General features: G+C 41.4%; 1 protein-coding gene and 1 long non-coding RNA gene across 11 annotated transcripts in view; both read right to left on the reverse strand.

Moving 5' to 3' along the window:
- Positions 1-20283, reverse strand: part of SSH2 (slingshot protein phosphatase 2) — a 306298-nt gene that overhangs the window by 220602 nt on the left and 65413 nt on the right. For 3 of the 10 annotated variants that reach the window (XM_077970695.1, XM_028836169.2, XM_015118963.3), the window contains exon 2: positions 5759-5839. The exons of 6 other annotated variants lie outside the window; for them this stretch is intronic. Coding sequence is in view for 2 of the 4 variants with exons in the window: in XM_028836169.2 (XP_028692002.2) it covers positions 5759-5839 (81 nt within the window). In the remaining 2 variants the exon portion in view is untranslated. Of the gene's footprint in view, positions 1-5758; positions 5841-20283 lie in introns of those variants that run through there. One more of the 10 variants, XM_077970694.1, reaches the window with a different exon arrangement.
- LOC144335415 (uncharacterized) overlaps positions 14794-20283 on the reverse strand; it is a 32368-nt gene continuing 26878 nt past the window's right edge. Inside the window, exon 2 of the long non-coding RNA XR_013406269.1 lies at positions 14794-14860. This is a non-coding gene — a long non-coding RNA (uncharacterized LOC144335415). The remainder of the gene's footprint in view (positions 14861-20283) is intronic.

Consider the following 20283-nt stretch of genomic DNA (forward strand, 5'->3'; position numbering starts at 1 on the left):
AATACAAATTATCAGGAATGACAGGACGTGCTTGCTGTAGGCTTAAACACCATCCCCACCTTACAGCTAACCAGTTTGTTGTTGCATCTGGATGTTCATCCACTACTATCTTGTTTTTGCTTATAATCTCTAGAGATTTACAAAAGTAGATTTAATTACTATAGCAGGCTGGGCGCGGTGGCTCACGCTTGTAATTCCAGCACTTTGGGAGGCTGAGGTGGGCGGATCACTTGAGGTCAGGAGTTCGAAACCAGCCTGGCCAATATGGTGAAACCCCATCTCCACTAAAAATAAAAAATAATTGTTAAAAATAAAAAAAATTAGCCAGGTGTGAGTGGTGCACGCCCGTAGTCCCAGCTACTTGAGAGACTGAGGCATGAGAATCGCTTGAATCCAGGAGGTAGAGGTTGTAGTGAACTGAGATCGTGCCACTGCACTCCAGCCTGGGTGACAGAGGGAAACTCAGTCTAAAAAAAAAATATATATATATATGTATTAGTCTAGCAGTTTCTCCCTCCTAAGTGTAGTTTTCCTTTCTGAACTAACAAATCATTCATTGTTTTGATCATTCCAATACACTATATTTCAAGACTTAAAACATACAAGAACAGGATATCTCAGAAGAATCCTGAGGATTGAAGTCCTTTCTATCTTCAGTCTATAAGGACTGGCTACTCCACATCAGGCCTTGAATTAGAGTTTACCCTAATGTTGATAACTTTTAAAAATTCTTAAATCCTTCATCTTGAACTTACTATGAGGCTAAATCTTCTATCTCTCTCAAGCCATTTTTCCACTCCCCAAATGACTCTATGTTAAAAATCCCATACAAGCTGATTATCAACAAGGATATTGTATTCTGAGACACTGTCCTTTCCTAGAAGAGAATGCAAACCTATAGTCCAAGAATGTAAAAATATTCTAAACCAAATAATTCTTACATTTTAGATTTTCCTTTCTTTGCATCTGCCTTTTCCACACTTGATTCTAGGGGGTGGCTTTTTCTTTTCTTTAATAACACAAAAGGCTAACATCTCTTCCTTTCACTGGGCTATTCAAGCATCAAAGCTTTTTTTTTGACTGCACAGAGTGTAATATTACATCCTTCAAGGATATAATAAACCAAGCAAAGGAATGAAACAGATCATAAAAATAGTATGACTATTCTATATATGACCTTCTGCCAGTTTGGTTGGGTAGGGGTTGGGGTGAGAAGACCAGGGAAATGAGATAAATAAGTTTTATTTTTAGGAAATAAACTAATATAACAAACATTTTCCTGACTACCAGGCTGGGGAAGAAATAGCCCTACAATGGTAAATGAATCCATTTGTTCCTAGGTGACCACCCATAAGCACAATAATTGGAATCCCAGCTCATCCAGAGCATCTTCCTCCTTTTAGGTAGGACAGCAGTGTGTACAGGAGAGGGAAATGAAGAGAAGCCTCAGGAGTCTCAGTGCCTGTTGCTGTCACTAGCATCCCAACCTGCTCTAGTCACTGCCTACATTCCTTCTTATTTGAAGCCAAGGTGAAACTCTTGCAGCTAAAGCCAGTATCTTCTTTCTCTGTGACCTCTTCCAGTCACACTATCATCTTTCTCTAGGGGCAGACAGATCCTCTCCCCATTATGGAAACCTCTAACAAACCTGTGCACAGCAGAGGGAGCAAGTAGCTGCTTCTATCTATTACCTGGTTTCCTGGAGACTGAGTGGGATCAGAAAAGGGGCAGGGGCCTCTCTGCACTCCTGCCTTCTCTTCTAGGAAAGCCCCAAGAGATCTAAGGCAGCCAGCTCTCCAGCCAAATTGCCCTCCAGCCAAATTTGTTTTCACTTATCCAGATTTCTTTTCTTCTTCCCACATACTGCATGTAATGATTTTCTCCTCTCCTTTTCAGGACTTTCCATGAATAGCCATAAAACTAATTCGTGAAGTGTAGATTATACTTTCTCTAAGGGCCCCTACTCCCCCGGGCCCAGTGATTTGCACATCAGTCAATCAATACTTGGTGAATGAATGAATTATGCAGAAGCAAATGAATGAATAAAACTAATTAAAGTTCATACTTCTCTTATCCCAAAATTGAAGAGAAAGTTGTTCAGTGATTGACTTTATCTTCTACTCCTCTTCTTTACATCAGTATTTCTACTTCAAATAATTATCAAGATCACATACCACTTCCTTTGCAGAAAATTAAGTAGTGGAGATTTCAATCATTTTGCTCTGCAAATAACTGCCCCCTCATCCCACCCCCAAGGTTAAGCCTTCAAATTAGGAAGAAGCTCTTCAATTCCATTTGACATGGGGGTGGGAACAGGGAAGTGAGAAAAGGGGAAAAAAAAGTGTGGGAAATACTCCCTGAACAAACAAAACAGGAGGAGGATCTAACACCTTTAAAAAGTCAGCCAAGTACATGAAACAACTCTTGCCTCTTGAGGAAAAGACACAAGGAATCTGACTTAAATGAATGAAAGGCTTGGCAATACAATAAAACAACCCAGAGTATTCTGTAAATACATATACCTAACTAATTGTTTCTCTTTTTTTTTGGAGACAGAGTCTGGCTCTGTTGTCCAAGCTGGAGCGCAACGGTGTATCCTCCCACCTTAGCCTCCCAAGTAGCTAGGACTACAAGTATGTGCCACCATGCCTGGCTAATTGTTTTATTTTTTTGTAGAGACAGGGTCTCGCTGTATTTCCCAGGCTGCTCTCGAACTCCTGGGCTCAAGTGATCCTTTTGCCTTGGCCTCCCAAAGTGTTGGGATTACAGACATGAGCCACTGTGCCTGGCCCCAACTAATTGTTTCTAAGGGAGAAAAACCATTAAAACTAAAGTTTCCTTTTCCCCACATGTGTCCAATTTCATGAAAATATTCTTCATGTAGATTCCCATGTACTAGTCTCTTTCAGACAAAATCAGCCAAAACAGTATGCCAGTATAATAAGTCCAGAGGACTCCACTGCAAACTGAACAAAATATATATATATATTTGAGATGGAGTCTTGCTCTGTTGCCCAGGCTGGAGTGCAGTAGTGCGATCTTGGTTCACTGCAACCTCCACCTCCTTGGTTCAAGCAATTCTCCTGCCTCGGCCTCCCAAGTAGCTGGGACTACATACATACACCACCACACCCAGCTTTTGTATTTTTAGTAGAGACGGGGTTTCACCACGTTGGCCAGGCTTTCTCGAACTCTTGACCTCAAGCGATCTGCACACCTTGACCTCCCAAAGAGCTGGGATTACAGGCATGAGCCACCGTGCCTGGCCTGAACAAAGTAAATCTTATAGGATACCATATAAGGAGACTGGCACATATTCCATCAATGAGGCTGCCCACTGGTGACGAGCTCATGATGGCTATCAGCTGAGATTTGACATCAGCACTGCCCCTGCTTATCATACAACACTGGACAAAGATTATAACCTTTCACCCTCAGTTTGTCATCTGCAAAATACTGATAAGTGTTCACATGGATTCATCAGTTAATGTTTGCAAGCACTAAGAAAATGAGCACCACTCCAGCTATTAATGAATCACAATAACTTAACTCATGCCATTCCAGATTCATCAACACTGAATGAAGTGCAATTGCGTAAATAAATAGGTGAATGAGGTCCTGAAATGGTAACTGCATTCACTGTGACATGAAGATGAGGAAGCCAGCCTCAGTGCAGGTAGTACTATGGTGATATACTTGAGAGACACATCTTACTTCAAGAGATAGTTTCCATTAGTGAAACTTCAACAATATTTATGGAGTGCTACTATGAGCAATAAATATCCTGATACTGACAGAATTCATTTTTTATGGTCAAGGTTTTTAGAATCTAGTTTTAGTCACAGCTACTTGTTGGAAGAGATCAAGTCAAGTAAAATTATAGAAAACAATCAAATCTGTAAAAAACAATACAGTTTTGAAATGTGTTATAATTCAGTTTATATAAACTATATTTTTTTAAATTTGTGAAGTAGGATTCATTCTATAGCAAGACACAGAAAAAAAATGTCCAAGTGGGAAAAAGTTTTGCTATGTTTCTAAACTTCAGTTTGATACAAGGACATCTTGAACCTCTCATAAAATGGGGGAAAATTCCAAGAGCAGCCCAGTCTCCTATGGGTATAACAGTCCAAAAATATGCTTGAATAAAGTCTTTCCTCATAGTGCCATCCCTAATCTGCACAAGCTTCGCAGTGAAGGGCAGTACACCTTAAAAAAAATCAGATTGTCACCAAGTCTTCAACTCAGAGCCAGTGAGAAGCAAACAGATAAAAACATCAGGTATCTGGGCTGAAAGGAGAAGCAGAAGGCAGAGACCAGGGCCTCTCACAAAGAGCTGGTCCTCTCTATTTCTAATTTTCATTAATATAACTGGGACGGTGTCTGCATTTTTGTAGCCAACCCCCTCATGCTTTTTTAGGGGGGGCTCAATAGGAAACAGTGATCTAAATGACAGTTTAGTTTTCCGGACCCACAACTCTTCCCTTCACTTCCTTCCAAAATACTTCTAATACCCCTTTAAGGCAGAACGATGTGTATGAACTAATGAGGCAAGAGTCCAGCAGAACTTGTTTTCCGGTCACAACACTGCTGAACAAAGTAGGATCTGTTCCAGATGGGATAAGGTGAAGAAACTGGCCAAAACCAGCAAATTGTGACAAGGGCAATCCCTGGCTGCCCTCATTGCTCATTAGCATGGACACTCCCACCAGCACCATGACAGTTTACAAATGCCATGGCAATGACCCAGAAGTTACTGCCCCTTTCCTAGAAAGTTCTAAATAACCCACCCCTCAATTTGCATTAACCTGCCCTTAATTTACATGTAACTGAAAGTAGGTATAAGTGAGTATAAATACACTTGCCAAGAGCCCACACGTTGCAGACTCTGGGTACACTACCTGTGAGTTAGTGCTGTTCCACCAGGAGCAGTACTGTTCAATAAAAGATTGCTGTCTAACACCACTGGCTTGCCCTTGATTTCTTTCCTGGTGAAACTAAGAACCCTCCTGGGCTAAGCCCCAATTTGGCCTGTTCTACTAGGCCATTCAATACTCGGGGGAAGTTCACTTATATCTCAGGATATTCTGAGAATTTCCAGACTAATCTCACTGCTCATTGCAACACACAAAAATAAGTCAATTTAAGTTGTTCTCTAACTTCAGCCTGACTCTGTGGGTAAGTATGCTGGAGGTTAGACGGGGTAAGTAAAATTTATAACATCTCATGAAATGTAGTTAGATAAAGTTCCACATTTAAGATGATCAGGTTGAGTTTCCAGTCCAGTGATTATAATACTATTTGGCTTAACATTATCAATAGCTAAGACATGTGAGGCCCATGTATGTGAGGAATAAAGGCCCTGTGGCAGCACCAATACCAAGCAGTTGCCACAGGGAAAAGAATAATACTATTGACCATTAAAAAAATGTGTACATGAGGGGAAAAAAAATCCCACAACAACAGTCATTCTTTATTGAAGGAAACTCAGTCAAGGTTCCAAGATGCTACATTTTTTTTCTGCTTCAATAGATAAGTTTTGAGTGGTCATTGCCATGGCATTATGCATATAAATGTACCATACTGTTTATATATACACTTATTCCAAGCCACCTATTTGCCTTCCCAGACTATTTGGCTGAATGGGGTCAAAAGATAAAAGAATAGGCACTATATCAGTTGCATTTAATAGCCAAATTTACCCAAGAAGATTTTACTTGAATCACCAAAGTCTGTATAAAAACATATACCTACGTACATTGGAATCACTAAAGATTTCTGATTCTTCACATTCACAGCAAAGTAATGCTGCTGATTCACTGTCTTCCAAATGAGAGCTCTGTAATACAAACAAGATCATTTCAGAGATCCAAACGAATGGGCCCATAAGCACAAGGGGAAAAGCAAGCTGAAATCAGAGTCAGTGGTGTTAGCTCACAGGTGAGAAGCTGCAATTCTGATTACTGATGGCTATTTTGAGAGAATACCGCCAAGAAGGTGACTGGTTAGTTGACTGAGGAATGCTTGATCAACTGAAGCATTTCCTATGGTTTCCCGATTTGGGGAAAGATCCAGCACATCTTTTTCTGTAAAGCACATCTTTTTTCTGGGCGCAGTGGCTTAGGCCTGTAATCCCAGCACTTTGGGAGGCCGAGGCAGGCGGATCACGAGGTCAGGAGGTCAAGACCATCCTGGCTAACACGGTGAAACCTCGTCTCTACTAAAAATACAAAAAATTAGCCAGGCGTGGTGGCCGGCACCTGTAGTCCCAGCTACTCGGGGGGCTGAGGCAGGACAATGGCGTGAACCCGGGAGGCTGAGCTTGCAGTGAGCCAAGATCACCCCACTGCACTCCAGCCTGGGTGACAGAGTGAGACTCCGTCTGAAAAAAAAAAAAAAAAGATCGTGCTGCTAATCCTTTATAGTATGTACTCTTAACTCTTCTCAGACTGGGGATAGATTTATGTTCATTTATCTTCGTATCTTTGGACGTATTTGATGCATTTGATGTATTTCTTTAGAGATAGGCTATAGAATATAGCATAGGGCCTGATTAGGGGACCTAACTCTTAGCCTAGCCTCATTAGCCCTCTGCTGCCAAGTGTTTATATGAGCCAAGAGACAGGCCGGGAAGAGTGGCTCACACCTGTTAATCCCAGCACTTTGGGAGGCTGAGGCGGGCAGATCACCTGAGGTTAGGAGTTTGAGACTAGCCTGGTCAACATAGTGAAACCCCGTCTTTACTATTAAAAAAAAAAAAAAAAAAAAAAAAAAATATATATATATATATATATATATATATATATATATATATATATGGCAGGCGTGGCAGTGTGCGCCTGTAATCCCAGCTACTGGGGAGGCTGAGGCAGGAGAATCGCATGAACCCAGGGGGTGCAGGTTTCAGTGAGCTGAGATCATGCCATTGCATTCCACCCTGGGTGACAGTGCAAAACTCCATCTCAAAAAAAAAAAAAAAAAAAGAGCCAGGAGACATGCCCTACCCAAATTCCCCAACAGAGGCCAGAAAACAATTTAAAACCTTTTCTTCTGTTCTCTAATCTCTCTAAAAATCTGTCCAGAAGACAGACAAGGAAAATAAGACAAAGGAGTGAAATAATTAGCTGGTAACATAGGAGTATTTCTCCCTATGACTAACAACTCAAAAAAGGGAACAGAAAAGGCTCCAACTCTGACGCATTAGATTCTATTCAAATGTTTGCTGTTTAGCTAACAGCAGCTGGAAACTGAGTTATCCCTACATGGATCATTGATGCATAGGTTTACGTCATTAAAACTTCTCACTACCAGTGGCTGAAACTTATAACTACTCTATGGCTATCCTAGTTGATTCCTACTTTAATTTTTCACAGGTAGAGCTGTGTTTCATCTGAAGTATACCCTTAGAGATAAGAGTTTTAGAGTACAAATAAACTTAAATGAAAGAAAGTAAAGCTCAGAGTTACTGTTTCTGATAACGGCCTTGCTCCTGGTTTACTTTCTTCTCATTTTTTTTTTTCTAGTCTGATCCTTTATCTACTTTTAGTTTTCTGTCTTAAAACCAAGTCTCATCTGGCATTATTCCTCTCACTTCCTCTTTTAGAAAATAATCAGAAATAACCAAATATTTAAAATCATTGTTGGCCGGGCTCAGGGGCTCATGCCTGTAATCCCAGCACTTTGGGAGGCCAAGGCAGGCGGATCACGAGGTCAAGAGATCGAGACCATCCTGGCTAACACGGTGAAACCCCGTCTCTACTAAAAATACAAAAAATTAGCCGGGCATGGTAGCGGGTGCCTGTAGTCCCAGCTACTCGGGAGGCTGAGGCAGGAGAATGGCGTGAACCTGGGAGGCAGAGGTTGCAGTGAGGTGAGATCACGCCACTGCACTCCAGCCTGGGCTACAGAGCGAGACTCCATCTCAAAAAACAAACAAACAAACAAACAAACAAAAATAATTGTTAAAAATCCTACAAATGCAAAGTCTTTTTAATTCTTGTTCTCTTATATTTTGGAGGGGGGAAAATAAGAACATTTACACTCCATCTAGCTTAAAAATATATATAAAATATTAGAAGACTTCTGGAACTCGTATTAGGAAAGCTAAAGGCTTAATAATAAATATTCGAAAGAATTAAAATGGTAGAGATCAGAGCTGCTTTCAGCCTTCCCAAGGTCTCATACTACAACAGATAAAAATATAGATAATACTAAGCACATCAAAAGTGGCTTGTCACTGTTACAGTATAAAAACTGAAGAGAGGCCAGGCATGGTGACTCACACCTGTAATCCCAACACTTTGGGAGGCGGGTGGATCACCTGAGGTCAGGAGTTAAAGACCAGCCTGGCCAACATGGTAAAACCCTGTCTCTACTGAAAATACAAAAAATTACCTGGGTGTGGTCGTGGGCACCTGTAATCCCAGCTACTCTGGAGGCTGAGGCAGGAGAATCGCTTGAACCCAGGTGGTGGAGGTTACAGTGAGCCGAGATCATGCCATAGCACTCCAGCCTGGGCAACGAGAGCGAAACTCCGTCTCAAAAAAAAAAAAATAATAATAATAATAATAAAAACTGGAGAGAGCTTGAGCCCAGGAGTTGGAAACCTGCCTGGGCAACATAGTAAGACCCCATCTTCATGACAAAAATAATAATAATAATAATCAGCCAGGTGTGGTGGCACACCTCTGTAGGCCTGGCTAGTTGGGAGGCTGAGGTGGGAGGATCACTTGAGTTTCGGAGTTTAAGCCTTCAAGTGAGCCATAATTGTGCCACTGCCATCTGGTCTGGGCAACAGAGCTAGATCCTGTCTCCAAAACAAAACAAAACAAACCTGAAGAGAGAAAAGTATAAATTAAACCAAAGTACACTAGTTAAGATGTTGCAGCTTTCTTTCTTATAAATATTTCAGATGTCCACACTAGCTCTTTCAAAATGACCTTTTGGCTGGGCACGGTGGCTCATACCTATAATCCCAGCACTTTCGGAGGCCGAGGCGGGTGGACCACCTGAGGTCAGGAGTTCGAGATCAGCCTGCCCAACATGTTGAAAATCCATCTCTACTAAAAATACAAAAATTAGCCAGGTGTGGTGGTGCTCAACTGTAATCCCAGCTACTGGGGAGGCTGACAGAAGAATCACCTGAACTCGGGAAGTGAAGGTTGCAGTGAGCCAAGATCACACCATCAGACTGGGTGACAGATCGACACTCTGTCTCAAAGAAAAAAAAAAACCAAAATGACCTTTCAAGAACACACTTGCATTCCTAAAGTTATTTTAAGACTTTATATGTATATATTTATTAATTGAAACAATTCATTAAGATACAAGGTATCCATTAAAGTGGGCTGATGGCATTACAACATAATGGGTTCATGGAACAAGTGTTTACTTGCAACCAACATATTTAGTTCTAAATTAAATTCTGAGAAACCTAAAGGAAGACAAAGGACAAAGGTCAAGTTCATTTCCCTGCCTCTGAGACCTGGTAATTCTTTTTTTTTTGGAGACAGCATCTCCCTCTGTCAACCAGGCTAGAGTGCAGTGGTACAATCTTGGATCACTGCAACCTCCGCCTCCTGGGTTCAAGCGATTTTCCTGCCTCAGCCTCCCAAGTAGCTGGGACTACAGGCACCCGCCACCATGCACACTAATTTTTTGTATTTTTAGTAGAGATGGGGTTTCACTGTGTTAGCCAGGATGGTCTCTATCTCCTCACCTCATGATCCGCCCACCTAGGCCTCCCAAAGTGCTGGGATTACAGGCATGAGCCACCACACCTGGCCAATACCTCGTAATTCTAATTCCTGAATTCTTTCCAGGTTCTGCAGAGTGAACAGTCTTTCTCATGACTATATGGGCTTATTCCAAGATTGCAAGGACAAATTAATATTTAGGACGTCTACTAAACTACACGATTATTTAAATAGATGCTAAAAAGCATTTGATAAAATAGTCATTTCTGGTTTCAAACATTTTTAGTAAGCTAGGAATACAAAACGCAGCCTTAATTCACTGCAGAGATTTTTTTTTTTTTTTTCCCTGGAGTCTCTCTCTCTCTGTTGCCCACGCTGGAGTGCGGTGGCGCGATCTCTGCTCACTGCAGCCTCCACTTCCCGGGTTCAAGTATTCTCCTGCCTCAGCCTCCGCAGTATCCAGGACTACAGGTGCGCACCACAACGACTGGCTAATTTTTGTATTTTCAGTAGAGACAGGGTTTCACCATGTTGACAAGGATGGTCTCCATCTCCTGACCTTGTGATCCGCCCACCTCGGCCTCCCAAAGTTCTGGGATTACAGGCATGAGCCACCGCGCCCAGCGTAGGTGGGCTTAATTATATATAGCACCTCTCAGTGGTAGGCCTTTACCTCAATCTCATTGCCTGAATGTCATATTGTAAATTCCCTCAATGTTTCTTCTAGCATGAGGGTGGTGATCTTCCCCAGTTTGTAGTGCAGATACCAATTCTCTTTTCTTTATTTTCTTCTTTTGAATGTCCTTTTGGCAGGAATTTTGAGGAGGACAAAGTCAAGCTCATATTCTTGCATTGGAAGTATCAAGCCCAAATCTTAACTAAACTGAGTTCATATCCTGGTTCTGCCACTTACTAGCAGTGTGATTTTGAGTACATTCCTTAATTTCTTTGAGCTCGATTTCCTCATCCATAAAAATGGGCACAACAAAACATCTATCTATTAGGGTTGTTGGAAAGATTGTATGAGAGATAACATAAGAAAAACATTCAGAGACTTAGAGCCAGGTGTGGTAACATGTGCATCTAGATACTAAGCCGCTCTGGAGGCTGATGTGGGAGGACTTGAGCCTGGGAGTTCAAGTTCAGCCTGCACAACATAGCAAGACACCTGTCTCTACCAAAAAAAAAAGTAATTAAAAAAAGCACTTAGAATAACCTAGCTTCTGATGTTGCTTCTAATAATAATAAATTATTATTATTTTATTACTATTTATTACTGCTGCTTATAATAATAATAAATATTACTATAATAATATTAATCTCCTTCCTAGATGTAAAAGGCTTATACATTTGGGTTAAAATTTTCTTTCAAAGAAACTTTTGTCTTCAAGGGAAATTTTGCTTACATCAAGTCTTAAGTGTTTTTCATTCTTAAAGATGAAATCATATTCCCTACATAACCTGGAAGCAACTGAGCTCACAATGAGTCATTGATTTCCATTTATTGTACCCCTACTGTGTACTAAGTACTTTTCTGGGTGCTGAATTATTAGTAGCTAAGGTAAAACACCAAACAAAAAGGGAAAGGTAACTGAACAGGTTACAAAAACAGTTTTTTGCTATGGGGACGCAAAAACAACAAAGATAGGATATGACTTTGTGGAAACATGTCCCTTTGGCTAAGTATTGTGTGGAGAAACACAGGGGTTAAGATTGTTGGTAAGAAAAACACCTGCACATAACAAGAAGTTTCAATCCAGAACAGCTTCTAAGGAACAATTATAGTAATGAAGTTGCAATTTTTATATGGACTGTATGATGCAAGAACTCATGTACTAAGAAGGAGGTTTTCAAGAGTGTTAAAATCTAACATATGCAGTTACCTAACAATTTATAAGCAGAAGTCTTAAGAAATAATACCACAAGAGGCCGGGCATGGTAGCTCACACCTGTACTCCCAGCACTTTGGGAGGCCAAAGCGGGTGGATCACGTGAGGTCAGGAGTTCGAGACCAGCCTGGCCAACATGGCAAAACCCCATCTCTACCAAAAATACAAAATTAGCTGGGTGTGGTGGCAGGTGCCTGTAATCCCAGCTACTCGGGAGGCTGAGGCAGGAGAATCACTTGAACCCGGGAGGCAGAGGTTGCAGTGAGCTCAGACTGTGCCATTGCACTCCAGCCTGGGAGACAGAGCAAGACTCCATATCAAAAACAAAACAAAACAAAATGAAGAAATAATCCCACAGAGTCAAAACCTGTTACCCTGTTGTTACTGTTAAGTCTCTTGTACTCTATTCTTGTTATAGATTATATGGTTTTAAGAGGCAGAGAACATTTACTATTTCTTTCCTCTTTCCTTTTTTTTTCCATCTTTCATCCTCGCTTTTTTTTTCTTTTCTTTTTTGTGGTTCTAAGTGAATACATTGCAGCTGTACTTAAAGAAACTAGGGACTTTGAAAATGTACTATCAGACATAGGCCGGTCCTGGTGGCCCATGTCTGTAATCCCAACAATTTGGGATGCTGAAGCAGGCAGATCACTGAGCCCAGGAGTTTGAGCCCAGCCTGGGCAACACTGCTAAAACCCTGTTCTCTACTAAAAATACAAAAAATTAGCTGGGTGTGGCGGCATGCACCTGTGGTCCCATCTACTCAGGGGCCTGAGGTCGGAGGATCGCCTGAGCTCAGGAAGTTGAGGCTGCAGTGAGCCGAGATCACGCCACTTCACTCCAGCCTGCACAACAGAGTGAGATCCTGCCTCAAAAAATAAAAAGAAAAATATACTATCAGGCATCAAACAATAAAATATATTTACACCCCAAAGTCCAGCAACTTTGGGAGTAAGAGCTTTTAATCCTTTAAAGGCCAAGACATACCCTGGCACTTAGGTATAAATGGATTGACAAAGCAATTTCATAGTCTACATCTGATCCAACTAAGACAATTCTCTAAAGTCTCAGCTGAAATTATACATTTAAAAACAATTATTTCAGTTCTTTGCTGTATCTACTGAGAGAATGAAGACCATTCTTGGCAATAAGACTATTGACATTCCAGAAAATGCAGACATCACTCTGAAAGGATGCACAGTTATTCTGAAGAGCCCCAGAGGAAGTTAGGGAGGAACATCAATCACAACCATGTAGGATGCATTCTCCTTGGAAAAGAAGAGGTGCTAGGTTGACAAATGATTGGGAAATAGAAAGGAAGTGGCTACTGCTTGCACTATTTGTAATCGTGTACAGAACATAATCAAGGGTGTTACACTGGGCTTCCATTACAAGATGAGGTCTGTGCATGCTCCTTTCCCCATCAACTTAGTTATCCAGGAGCATGGGTCTTTTGCTGAAATCCACAGTTTCTTGGGTGAAAAATATATCTGGAGGGTTTAGATGAGGCCAGGTATTGCTTATTCAGTTATCTTAAGTCCAGAAAAATGTATTAATCTTTGGAGGAAATGACATTGAGTTTGTTTCAAATTCAACTGCTTTGATTTAGCAATCCGTAACAGTTAAAAACAAGGATAACAGAAAACTTTCAGATGATCTGTATGTCACTGAAAGAGGAACAGTTTAGCAGGCTGATGAATAAGATCTAAGAGTTGTCCAGCTATAGAAACAAGATACTGTATGGTTGCTAAGACCTGTTTGTGGTATTTTAATGATGCATTAAAAGACCTCTATTATAGCTGGGCTTGGTGGTGCATGCTTATAGTCCCAGATACGCAAGAGGCTGAGGTGGGAGGACCGTTTAAGCCCAGGAGGTTGAGGCTGCAGTAAGCTGTGATCCTGCCACTGCATTCCAGCTTGGGCAACAGAGTGAGACTCTGTCTCAAAAAACAAAAACAAACAAACAAAACCCTCCAAAACAATTATTTTAGTATGTAACACATGTATGTGGTAAACAACTAAGAAGGTGTCAAAGAGTATTTTTAAGTCTTCCTCCATTCCGGTCCTCCCACCTACTACAACCCATTCCTAGAAGTAATCACTATGCCAGCTCCTAAGGAATCCTTTCAGGATTATTCTGTGTATATACAAGCATTGTGTGTGTAGATGTTCTTTCTCCAAAATACACAAATGAAAGCACACTGCACCTATTTTTCTGCCCTTTCCTTTTATTTTTTATTTTTTATTTATTTATTTATTTTTTTTTGAGACGGAGTCTTGCTCTGTCACCCAGGCTGGAGTGCAGTGGCCGGATCTCAGCTCACTGCAAGCTCTGCTTCCCGGGTTTACGCCATTCTCCTGCCTCAGCCTCCCGAGTAGCTGGGACTACAGGCGCCCGCCACCTCGCCCGGCTATTTTTTTGTATTTTTTAGTAGAGACGGGGTTTCACTGTGTTAGCCAGGATCGTCTCTCGATCTCCTGACCTCGTGATCCGCCCGTCTCGGCCTCCCAAAGTGCTGGGATTACAGGCTTGAGCCACCGCGCCCGGCCTGCCCTTTCCTTTTAAACTTAGTATCTTTGTTTCACTATTTTTTAAAAACTACGTAACATAAAAAATAACACAACATAAAATTCACCCATGATTCAATTACCTTCCACCAGGTCCCTCCCACAACACATGGGAATTCAAGATTTGGGTCGGGACGCAGCCAAACCATATCATTCCACCCCTGGCCCTCCCAAATCTCATGTCCTCACATTTCAAAACCAATCATGCCTTCCCAACAGTCCCCCAAAGTCTTAACTTATTTCAGTATTCTACTGGTACCAATTTACTGCATTAGTCCGTTTTCACGCTGTTGACAAAGACATACCCGAAACTGGGCAATTTACAAAAGAAAGAGGTTTAATTGAGCTTACAGTTCCATGGCTGGGGAAGCCTCAAAATCACAGCAGAAGGCAAGAAAAAGCAAGTCACATCTTGCATGGATGGCAGCAGGTAAAGAGAGAGAGCTTGTGCAGAGGAACTCCTCTCTTTAAAACCATCAGATCTCAAGAGACTTATTCACTATCATGAAAACAGCACGGGAAAGACTTGCCCGCATGATTCAGTTACCTCCCACCGGAGTTTCCCTCCCACAACATGTGGGAATTCAAGATGAGATTTGGGTGGGGACACAGCCAAACCATATCAACCATCTTAACTGATGTTTTTGAGACAGAGTCTTGCTGTCACCCAGGTTGAAGTATAGTGGCGTGATCATGGCTCACTGAAGCCTGGATCTCTCAGGCTCAAGCAATCCTCCCATCTCAGCCTCCCTAGTTGCTGAAACTAAAAATTACCACACCCAGGTAATTTAAAAAGTTTTTTGTACAGATGGGGGTCTCACTATGTTTCCCAGGAAGGTTTCAAACTCCTGGGCTCAAAAGATTCTCCTGCCTTGGCCTCCCAAAGTGTTGGCATAAGCCATCACACCCAGGCCCATCTTAACTATTGTTAACTGTACAGTTCAGTATATATTCATGTTGTTGTACAGTCAGTCTCTAAAGCTTTTTCATCTCAAAGAACTGAATCTATATCCATCAAACAACTCTTCATTTCCCCCTATTCCAGCCCTTAACAACTACCATTCACTTTGTTTCTATGAGTTTTGACTGGTCTAGATAATTCATATAAGTGGAATCATACAGTATTTGTCTTTGACTGAGTTATCTTCCTTAGCGTAATGTCCTCAAGATACATGCATGTTGTAGCATGTGTCAGAATTTCCTTCCTTTTTAAGCCTGCATAATATTCCATTGCACACACATATGACATTTTGTTTATCCATTTGTCTATTAAGACATTCATTTCATTGTTTCTGATCGCTGCATAACATTTCATTGTAGAGATGTTCCACAGTTCAGTTAATCAGTCTCCTACTAATAGATTTAAGTTACTTCCAATTAAATTCATTTTCTAATATGCTATAACAAATTACCACAAACTTGATGGTTGAAACAACATACATTTATTATGTTACAGTCTAGAGGCAAGGAGTCCTAAAATAAAACAGTTGGCAGACCTGTGTTCCTTCTGTAGGATCTAGGGGAGTGTTACAGGCTAAATTGTGTCCCTCAAAATTCATATGTTTTTCAATCCCCAGTACCTCAAGATGTGGTTGTATTTGGAGACAGAGCCTTTAAAGAGTAATCAAGTTAAAATGAGGTTTAGTAACCTAGGGGTGGTTCCAATATAGGTGGGCCCTAATCCAATATGACTCATATTCTCATAAAAAGAGATTAGGGCCACACGTAGTGGCTCATGCCTATAATCCCAGCACTTTGAGAGGCCAAGGCAAGAGAATCACTTTAGGTCAGGAGATTGAGACCAGCCTGGGCAACATAGCAAAACGCCATCTCTACAAAAAAAAATAAAAATAAAAACAAAATAGCTAGGCATGCCTGTAGTCCTAGCTACTTGGGAGGTTGAGGCAGAGGATTGCTTGAGCCCAGCAGTTCAAGTTTACAGTGAGCTATGATCACACCACTGCATTTTAGCCTAGAAGACAGAGCAAGATCCTGTCTCTAAATAAATAAATAAATAAATAAATAAATAAATAAATAAAAGAGATTAGGACGCAGATACCACCCAGAGGAAAGACCATGTGAAAACAGAGGGAGAGGACAGCCTTCTACAGGCCAAGAAGGTCAGCCTCAGAAGAAATCAACCCTTTCCAACACATTGGTATTTGACTTTCAGCCTGCAACTCTATGAGAAAATAAGTATTTGTTATTTAAGCGATCAGTCTGTTTAAATGGCTTATACTTGTTATGGTAGCCCTAACTATTTTTAGGAGAATCAATTTATTTGCCTTTTCTGGCATCTAGTGGCTGTCTGCATTCTTCGGCTCATGGCCCCCTTCTTCTATCTTCAATATCGGTAAAGGTGGATTGAGTTCTTCTCCTATCGCATCAATCTGACTTCCTTTCCTGGGTTCCTCTTCTACTTTTTTTTCTTTTTGTTTTTTTAACTTCTAAGTTCCCAGGTACATGTGCAGGTTTGTTATATGAATAAACTCATGTCACAGGGGTTTGCTTTACAGATTATTTCATCATCCAGGTATTAAGCCTAGGACTCATTAGTTATTTTTCCTGATTCCCTCCTTTGCACCCTCCACTCTCTGGTAGGCCCTGGTGTCTGTGTTCCTCTCTATGTGTCCATGTGTTCTCATCATTTAGCCTCCACTTACAAGAACATGTGTTATTTGGTTTTCTGTTCTTATGTTAAGTTTACTAAGGGTAATAGCATCCAGCTCCATCCATGTTCCTGCAAATGACATGATCTTGTTTTTTTTCTTTTTATGGCTGCATAGTATTTCGTGGTGTATATGTACCACATTTTCTTTATCCAGTCTATCATTGATGGGCATTTAGGTTGATTCCACATCTTTGCTGTTGAAAATAGGGCTGCAATGAAAATACACATGCATGTGTCATTATGATGGAATGATTTATATTCCTTTGGGTATATATCCAGTAATGGGATTGCTGGGTCGAATGGTAGCTCTGTTTTTTTGTTTTTGTTTTTGTTTTTGAGACAGAGTTTCGCTTTTGTTTTCCAGGCTCAAGTGCAACGGCGCGACCTTGGCTCACTGCAACCTCCACCTCCTGAGTTCAAGCGATTCTCCTGCCTCAACCTCCTGAGTAGCTGGGATTATAGGCGCCCACCACCAAGCCCATCTAATTTTTTGTATTTTTAGTAGAGACAGGGTTTCACCATGTTGACCGGGCTGGTTTTGAACTCCTGACCTCAGGTGATCCACTGGCCTTGGCCTCTCAAAATGCTGGGATCATAGGCGTGAGCCACCGTGCTGGCAGTAGTTCTGTTTTTAGCTCTTTGAGGAATTGCCACACTACTTTCCACAATGGTTGAACTAATTTACACTCCCACTAACAGTGTATAAGCATTACATTTTCTCCACAATCTCCTCAGCATTTGTTATTTCTTGACTTTTTAATAATAGCCATTCTGACTGCTGTGAGATGGTTATCTCGCTACGGTTTTGATTTGCATTTCTCTAATGATCAGTGATGTTGAGCTTTTTTTCATATGATTGTTGGCAACATGTACGTCTTCTTTTGAAACGTGTCTCTTCATGTCCTTTGCTCACTTTTTTTTTTTGAGACAGAGTCTCACTCTATCACCCAGGATGGAGCCCAGTGGCGCAGTCTCAGCTCACTGCAACCTCTGCATCCTGGGTTCAAGCAATTCTCTTGCTTCAGCCACCGTGATTACAGGAGCGTGCCACCATGCCCAGCTAATTTTTGTATTTTTAGTATGTACAGGGTTTCGCCATGTTGGCCAGGCTGGTCAGGAACTACTGACCTCAAGTGATCCACTCGCCTTGGCCTCCCACAGTGCTGGGATTACAGCTGTGAGCTACTGTGCTCAGTCTCCTTTGACCACTTTTTTTCTTTTTTTTTTTTGAGATAGAGTCTTGCTCTGTCCCCCAGGCTGGAGTGCAGTGGCAGGATCTCAGCTCACTGCAACATCTGCCTCCCAGGTTCAAGCAATTCTCGTGCTTCAGCCTCCCGAATAGCTGGGATTATAGGCGTGTGACATGATGCCCAGCTAATTTTTGTATTTTTAGTAGAGACAGGTTTCACCATGCTGGCCAGACCACTCTTGAACTCCTGGCCTCAAGTGATCCTCCCGCCTCAGCCTCCCAAAGTGCTGGGATTACAGGTGTGAGCCACCGTGTCTGGCCCTTTGGCCCACTTTTAAATGGAGTTTTTTGGTTTTTTTCTTGTATATTTGTTTAAGTTCCTTACAGATGCTGGATATCAGACCTTTGTCAGATGCATAGTTTGTAAACATTTTTTCCCATTCTACAGGTTGTCTGTTCACTCTGTTGATAGTTTCTTTTGCTGTGCAGAAGCTCTTTAGTTTAATTAGAGTCAACTTTTGCTTCTTCACAATTGCTTTTGGCATCTGTCATAAAATCTTTGCCTGTTCCGATGTCCAGAATGGTACTGCCTATGTTGTCTTCCGGGGTTTTTATAGTTTTGGGTGTCCCTCTTCTACTTTAACAGCCTTTGTGACTGATTATGTTGCATCCTGCCCTGATAATCCAGGGTAATCTTCCTATTTTAAAGTTATACATGATTAGCAACCTTAATTCCTCCTTTACTATGTTAAGATAACATATTTACAGGTTCACAGCTGATTAGAATGAGGACTCTACTGGGGGCCATTATTCTGCCCACCACCATAATCTTCTTCTTCTTTTTTTTCTTGAGACAGTCTCTCTGTGCTGTCCAGGCTGGAGTGCAGTGGCACGATCTCGGCTCACTGCAACCTCCGACTGCCGGGTTCAAGCGATTCTCCCGCCTTAACCTCCCAAGTAGCTGGAACTACAGGCGCCTGCCACCATGCTCGGCTTTGTATTTTTAGTAGAGACAAGGTTTCGCTATGTTGGCCAGGCTGGTCTTGAAATCCTGACCTCATGATCCGCCTGCCTGGGCCTCCCAAAGTGCTATAGGCATGAGCCAGCGTGCCAGGCCCATAATCTTCTTCTTTGAAAGCTTTACTGGGGGGAAACAATTGTTTTCTAGAATCCAATATTTACACCAATAAACTGGGAAGCAAAAAGTTAATTAAGTGCAATGGGAAATACAACACTATAGTTATATACTTTGCACATAAAGAGGATTGTAAAACTTAATATCAGCCACAGAAGGTTTGAAATAGCTTTTTCTGGAGAGGTGATGATTTGGATTTAACCCACTCATAGTATTTTACATAGGCTTTTTTTGTGATAAATGGTACAGATTTGCAAATTGTCTAGTATTAGGGGTACAATCTGTGGTTACTGAATTTAACTGAGTCAATATGAAAATTTAAATGAGAATAAATTGAGTGGTTCCTTCTTCTAGGCATCCACAGTTCCCTGTGCACACATTTTCTAACTCTTAACTCACTACTGTAATTATTGCTATACAGGTTCTTTTTCCCCTCTGGACTATGAGCTTCTCAACTTACATTGCCAGGGCCTGGCACAAGGTAAACATTCAATAAATGTTCAATGAATAAGTGACTTAGTATTAGTTGTTGCGATTCTTCCTTGTTGCTATAAAAATAACATAAAGTGAAGATAAGTTATAATCTTTGTATATAGATATAATTAAGAGACCAACAGTCTTCACTCCCCTGAACACATGATATTTGTTCCTTAATTAGTAATGGTAGTAACAGCTCCTACTGGAAGAACCAATTGTTACATGAAACACTGCCTCCCTTGGGCTCCAGATCAACATGGAAGCTTTAAGCCAAAAGAGCATCTTCATTTCTCAGAGCCTCTTAGCAGCTTGGCCTGTCAGTGCCTAAGAGAGTCAAGATACTCATGCCACATTACTCCCTAACTCTGGCCTGCAGTTAGCCTATTTCATTTGCAAAGGTATTGCTGCTCTTCACTCATTGCACGTAACATACAACTGTGTTATGGTAAGCATCATAGGCTTGTTTCTCCACTCACTGTGCCCTTCAGAAGGAACACATCTCTCAGTCCGAATCTCACCCATCCTTCAAAGCACCAGTCAAATCCCAGAATTTCAGGAGGCTTCAAAATGATGACTTCAGTCCCACTAAAGTAGGAGCTCCCTTCTGAACCTTCCTTGGGTAGGCAGGGGTTGGCAAACTATAGCCTGTGGGCCAAATG

The sequence above is a fragment of the Macaca mulatta genome, chromosome 16, assembly GCF_049350105.2.
Source record: "Macaca mulatta isolate MMU2019108-1 chromosome 16, T2T-MMU8v2.0, whole genome shotgun sequence".
Taxonomy (NCBI): Eukaryota; Metazoa; Chordata; class Mammalia; order Primates; family Cercopithecidae; genus Macaca; species Macaca mulatta.